The sequence below is a fragment of the Montipora capricornis genome, unplaced genomic scaffold, assembly GCF_036669925.1.
Source record: "Montipora capricornis isolate CH-2021 unplaced genomic scaffold, ASM3666992v2 scaffold_496, whole genome shotgun sequence".
Classification (NCBI taxonomy): domain Eukaryota; kingdom Metazoa; phylum Cnidaria; class Anthozoa; order Scleractinia; family Acroporidae; genus Montipora; species Montipora capricornis.
In genome coordinates, this window is record NW_027180234.1 from 562902 (window position 1) to 570000 (window position 7099).

At 45.2% G+C, this 7099-nt stretch overlaps 1 protein-coding gene across 1 annotated transcript; it reads left to right on the forward strand.

Annotated features, from left to right (window-relative positions):
- The first annotated feature begins 4537 nt into the window (after positions 1 to 4537).
- On the forward strand, positions 4538 to 5158 carry LOC138036703 (uncharacterized). The gene has a single exon (XM_068882814.1). It carries the CDS (start codon positions 4538 to 4540, stop codon positions 5156 to 5158), a length of 621 nt encoding a protein of 206 aa, XP_068738915.1.
- The last annotated feature ends 1941 nt before the right edge of the window (positions 5159 to 7099 follow it).

A 7099-nucleotide genomic window follows, 5' to 3' on the forward strand; every position in this document is an offset into this window, starting at 1 on the left:
TGGACCTTATTATGCGAAGATGGCGTGCACTTTAATTCGTTCATCCACGCATGGGTTCTTCTCCCCAGCAGACCAGATTTGTTTGTGCCAGGAAAGGCCAGAAATAGGTTGTTTGGCACCAAGGCGTTCAAATCTCGTTCAGTAGCCCTTCGAATTGATTATCGGGTACTTAAGGGTCGACCCCCGAAGGGATTCTGCACAACACCCTCTGATCACTGTACTATTTGTTTGGGTTAGGGCCCAATAGTATAGCTCTCGCGTCATCTACCGTTAATGCTACAGAATTGGAGATAGGTTGTTCAAATCCCTCTGCCACAGGTGCTGGTAAGCGCATATTGACCATATTCTGTAAGATACAGAAGGTATAGGAAGGTCGGATCAATCTTTTCAAACTGATTTGTTGAATGTACCCCCTGGCGGTGTTGGCTGCTACATTGGAGGCCAGTAAATAGAGTTTTAATTGTCGGAGAATGACTGTTAAGAGACCTGATAGCCCACTGAGGGGCGGACATTTTTCACATTCTGTCTCAGACTGATTTGTTGAATGCACCCCCCGGTGGTGTTGGCTCCTACATTGGAGGCCAGTAAATAGAGTTTTAATTGTTGGAGAATGACTGTTAAGAGACTTGATAGCCCACTGAGGGGCGGACATTTTTCACATTCTGTCTCAGACTGATTTGTTTAATGCACCTCCCGGTGGTGTTGGCTCCTACATTGGAGGTCGTTAACGAAGAGATTAAATGTGAGACAGTGTTTTGTTAAGCACGCCCTCAGCGGTGCTGGCCCTTACGTTGGGCTGGTGAGGAGTTTGGCTGGGTCTTGCCTTGGCGGCGCTAGTCTGTGTATAATGATTCTGTAGGCCCATGTAACAAACACCCCCGATGGGGTTAGATTTATGCATGGCATACTCGAACCTCTTCTGACGGTGCATTCGAAAGCGTTCGCTCGACCGTATCCGTCTATTAAATACTGTAAGTGATGCGTTATTAAATGTACTGATTTGTACTTTTCACTTTTCGTCTTGTTCTCTCTCCTTTCATGACTGTTTTTATAGAAATTTTCTGCGAGGGAGTGTGGGCGGACCTGGCCAAGTTAAAGGATCCTTCTCTTAGGCAATTGGCCTCAAGGCTCCAGTCGTCAGTTGTGGCATCCAAGGCTGCAGGCACCACAGATGCCTATCGGAGAGAGTTCCGATCAAAGAATGGAATTCAAGAACTTCCAGCAAAAACGGAACATGTCGCCTTGTATCTTCAACATAGTCCTATTATTCATGGCACTCGAGTAGTCAATAAGAAAGAGCCCATTTCCGCAGATATCATCAAGAGCCTTGTCAATCGTTCAAATTTAGAAAATCTGCTCGATTTAAGAAACTTGTGTAAATTTTTGTTAGCTTATACAGGATTTTTTAGGATCGAGGAGGCTCTCCATCTAAAGTACCTAGACATCTGTTTCCATGACAATTACGTGGCCATCAATGTTGTTAAAAGCAAGACAGATCAACTCAGGCTCAGGCCAAAGGCTCAAATTCGGACACTTGTCCAGTAAAGATGTTGAGCAGATATCTTGCTAGGGTTAAACAAGATTCTCTTGAGCACGATAATTACATTTTTAGACCGTTACTTAAATCCCGTACTGGGACTAAGCTAGTATTGGTTTAACAAACCACTTAGTTATTCAACGATAAGAGATCACTTTAAAGCTTCCTTTAAAGACATCGTCCCGGATATTTCCCGTTCTGGTACTCATTCGTTGAGGGCAGGGGGCGCATCTGCGGCCGTGAACGTAGGGATTAATGATTGACTTTTTCAAGGGCACGGCCGATGGACTCGAAACAGCTTCCGCCAAGAATGGATATGTAGATGACAACCTAGAATCCAGATTAACCGTCTCAAAAATGTTGCGTATCTAGTTTTCGCTTTCCCTTTCTTTGTTTCTCTATATGTAGTGTGCTCTAGATGACTGACTGGCTCATCCTTAATAAACTATTTCACATTGAATGTCTCGGGTTTAGTGTAGGCAGAATATGGAATTTCTGACGTTCAGTCAGAAATTGCTATTCTGACGGCACGATGTTGAGGCTCGGGTATCGTCTAGGGAATCTGGGGACTATTTAAGGGTTTTGGTGGGAAATATTAATCATTCTACGTCAGTCAGTCTTAGGTTCACTTGCTTTAATTTTATATCATATATTTTATGGTTTACTCTGTTTACCTCTTCCCCGAGGTCCGGTGCCACAGCATTAGATGGGGAATACGTTTCCACAGATTTTTTGGCCACATCTAAAGGGTGGTTTTTTAGTGGTTTTTCGTATCTGGCGTGGCACACCTTTTTTTGCTTTTCATGCCCATTATGTCTACGTCTATCTTTGTAAAGACTGTATAACGATATGTATATGTAGTGTGCTCTAGATGACTGACTGGCTCATCCTTAATAAACTATTTCACATTGAATGTCTCGGGTTTAGTGTAGGCAGAATACATTATTTTCATCATTTAAGAACGATTGAAAGAGGTCTGACTCGTGGTGGGACTTACTGAATTGAATAGAGATTTTTTTTCGGTACATTTGAGACACCAATACCAGGAAACCGAGTAGCAGTGCTGAGCCCACGATCAAGTTCAAGTCTATGGCGGTTTTACCTTATGTCAAAGGCGTATCCGAATAACTTCGCCGCTGCCTACATCAACAGGGCATACGAGCTGTTTTCAAGTGGGAGACTACATTAAAATCACATCTAGTACGACCGAAAGACGCTGTCGAGCCAACTAAACAAGATGGCGTGGTTTACAGGATTCCCTGTGAATGCGGCAAAGTCTACATCGGCTAGACTGGACGACCTATACCAGATAGAATCAAAGAACATGAGCGAGACATCCGACTTGCCCGTACCCAGACCTCCGCCGTTTCAAAACACCCTAAAAAGAACACACCGAAACAGCGAGGATCGAACTGCACCAATCACAGATTCTAAAAACCAACCAATCACAGGGAGGCATTCTGCTTAAAAAGTGACGCGTAACCAGTCGACCTCATCGCCCGATGAAGACTAGCGGTATGCAGTCGAACGTCGCGATCTACATCACAAATGACCAGATCGTGAGACAAACGAGAATACTCTATTATTGTTGTACTTCACCACGATGAATAACAGCAACCTTTTGTACGACATTAACCAGAAATATGGGCGCACAGCCCTAATGTTGATTCGCTAACCATCTCACCTTCCTAACAAGGTGCATTAAGAACCGCGTTGTCCCTAAAGATCTAAAAGTTCGACCGCCAGTTCCCATCAAGGGCGCATGCAGAGTCGCTGAACTTGCATCCATGAGATTCCTAAGGGAACGGATCAGACTGACACAGATGGCCAAGGGAGATGCAAAGAAGGAAGCAGAATCCACAGCACAGAGTATAACATCCGCTCTCTCGACAAACGACGCCAACAGGACAATAGAACAGATCAAGACCAATACCCAGCGAGTCTTTAACACGACCAAAGACAGACATAAACAGAAATTTGATAAACTTTTGCGCAAGAAACAGGCAGCTAAGTCATAAATTGATATTCCGTATGTTGACAAAACTGACTGGGTTATTAATTTATCTTCTAGGTCCCTCGACGATGCCGAGATAGCCCTGCTGAAGAAAGGACTGAACTTCGCCGTAACTCCTGCGTACATCCCTGCCGCGGAGATTACCGCCAAGGTCGAATCAGTCACCAGACAACTCGACGCTCAGAGGAGACACTGTCAGGAGAGCTTTTAACAATATCCTTCAACAAGCAGAACCACCAGACTCCAACATCACGTAGGAAATGGAAGACGCCCTTAAACGCTTAAAGGAGGACGAGTCCATCAAGGAGCTCCCAGCGGACAAACGGCGCGCCAGCGTAGTCATGGATACCGACACCTATCACACCAAGATGTCTACCCTTATCGAGAACGGACCATACCACCTGCTCAAAGAAGGCCTGACCGACCGTCTGAACAGGAAGTTGTCCGAAAAGCTACTAACCTTGAACAGAGCAGATATCTATCAGAGGCCGTTACAACAAAAGTAGACCTCGACACAAACAGCCACCTAGAATCTACCGTTTACCAAAGATTCACAAGGCCGATGTACCCATATGACCTATTGTGTCATGCGTTAACACCTTCGCATATGATTTATTTGCTTACTTAGCTAACATCTTATCTCCTTTAACAGGTAACTCGGGTTTCACAGTGACTTATTCAGCTCACTTCGTATCCACCATTAGCAGCGAGACTATCCTAGACAACAAAATCATGGTGTCTTTCGAAATAGGGTCGCTGTGTACCAACGTTCCTATCGACGCCGCTGTACAAACTGCGCTACAGATACTAGAGGACGATCCCAGATTTGCGGACCGCACGACACTAACACCTGCTGAGATAGCTGACCTCTTGAATACCTCTTGGTATTGAGATCCACATACTTCCAGTATAACGGATCAATTTACGAACAATTAGAAGGAGCAGCCATGGGAAGCCCGGTCTCCGCTGTTATTACTAACCTGTAGATGGAGAGTTTCGAACAACAGGCAATAAATACTTCGGCCTACAAACCTAGGAACTGGAAACACTACGTTGACGACACTTTCACCATACTGGATCGCGGAAACATTGATAGCTTCTCACAGCATCTAAACAACCAGCAGCCTTCCATTCGCTTCACCATGGAGACAGAGAAAGACTACGAACTCGCTTTCCCTGACACCGCAGTTTCAAGACAACTGGACGGCCGCCTCACCACCAGCGTATACAGGAAGCCTACGCACACTGATCAGTACTTAGCGTATGATTCCCACCACCCGTATTCAGTAAAACGCGGTATTGTCAAGTGCCTCTACGAGCGCGCCAAACGTCTCGTAACAAAACCCTCTGTTACCTCCAAGGAGAAGAAGCACCTGTCTTCTGTTCTTGACTCTAATGGTTACCCTTTTTCTTTCTTGCAGAAAATCACCAAGACCAGGAAACCGAGTAGCAGTGCTGAGCACAGGATCGAGTACGAGTCTACTACTAAGGTTTTACCCTATGTCAATTCAAAGGCCTATCCGAACAACTTCGCCGCTGCCTACAGCAACAAGGCATACATTAAGATCACATCTAGTACAACCGAAAGACGCTGTCGAGCAGACTAAACAAGATGGCGTGGTTCACAAGATTCCCTGTGAATGCGGCAAAGTCTACATCGGTGAGACTGGAAGACCTATGCAAGATAAAATCAAAGAACATGAGCGAGACATCCGACTTGCCCGTACCCAGACCTCCGCCGTTTCAGAACACGCTAACAACACCGGCTACAGCCCGCTTTGGAACGAAGTCAAGTTTATTGATCGTGATCCTCATTGGTACACACGCAGGGTCGAAGAGGCGATTCACAACATCAACAGGGATAGTGAAATAGAAATTCCGGAAGCATGGATGTCCACGCTCAAGAAACACAACAACAACAGAACCGTACAACAGCGGACCGCCGAAGGAACAACACACCGAAACAGCGAGTACCCTGTTCTAATCTTAGTTCTTCCCCCCTAGTGATAAACAGATGCGCCGGTCCTCCGTAGGTGTTAATTGCGTAAGTAGCTATTGTAGGGCATCATATCGTCACATTATGCAGAGCAGCAGCCCTATTCAAGGAGTTGAACGTAATAGAGGCATGAATCAGTTAGGACAGCGTCTGTATTGTCGGCTTCATATATTTTATGCATTGCATGAATCGCTGCTTCACTTCCGCTCTTATAATCTGCGCAGACTTGAAGTGAACCACTGGCCTCAATAATATTTTGCTTGGTCACCTTTGTTAAGCATTTTTGAATGATTCTCCTGATAACCTCTCCTACACCGATCGGCATAACGTCCCCGTTGCCTTTATCAAGTGGAACCAACCGACTAGGCAATATTGGCTCGATAGTGAAGGGATCACCAAACGCTGTACACAGTCAACTGAATAGAGTGTAATGTGAAGTGCTCGATTTCTATCCCATATGAACCATGTGAGCGTTAGCCCTACTGCTGGAAATGGGCCCACACAAGGACAGAGAAAAACTCTGACCAGGGTGGGAAATGAACCCACGACCTTCGGGTTAGATCTCCGCCGCTCTACCGACTGAGCTACAAGGTCAGACGGGAGCAGGCCGTGGGAACTGAAGATGTTAAAGTCACAACAATGAACATGTACAAGTACAAGGAAAGGTTACGTTTACGCAAACGTTGGCCGTGTAGCACTTGTATTTTAAACAGAGTTAAATGATTAGAGTGTAATGTGAAGTGCTAGATCTCTATCCCATATGAACCATGTGAGCGTTAGCCCTGATGGAAATTAGCTTACACAAGGACAGAGAAAAACTCTGACCACCCTGGTCAGAGTTTTTCTCTGTTCATTACACTCTATTCAGTTAACTCTGTTTAAAATAAAAGTGCTACACAGCCAACGTTTGTATAAACGTAACCTTTCTCTGTACACAGTTGTCTTGCTAGAGTAGCCAAGGAGTCACAAAGCTTCGTGCTGGACCTCTTAAAAGATTTGAAGGCCTGCTTTCTCTTGAAACCGTTCGCACCCACGCCCGAGGGCCCACAAGAGCCTTTAGTTCTTAATGCAGGTTCTCGCCGTTTATTGTCTGGTATAGGATGGCCGGTACATCCTCCACTGGCCCGAGCAACACAGAGCCCAATTCAGGTTGTTGTGCATTGGATGCTTATCCACGAGTTGTTCCATGACTTGCTCTGATAAAGGTAATAACAATCCTTTTCGCACAGATAGCGTAAAGTTGAATTTACTTGACCTTCCATCACAATTTTAGCGAAAATCTTCCCTTTATTCGTTTGATCCGCTTTCCGAGATCTATCATGGCGGCTTTGTTTCATTCGCCCCTCTCGCAACAGAGTGTCAGTTTCTTCCTCTTTTCACAGTACCAATCGCCTTGCAAGACATTGTTGATGCTCTTTCGCCTTTGGTTTTTGAAGACCTACTGCTAGAAGAACAATGGCATCTTTCAAAGCTATATGCTACCTCACAGTTCCATTGTTCCAGTCATTATTGTGCTTTGTTATCTAGTCGATGAAATCCCTTCCGGTTTTTC

Excerpts from the sequence above, each read along its gene's own strand:
- LOC138036703 (XM_068882814.1), top strand. The coding sequence starts at position 4,538 with ATGGAGAGTTTCGAACAACAGGCAATAAATACTTCGGCCTACAAACCT.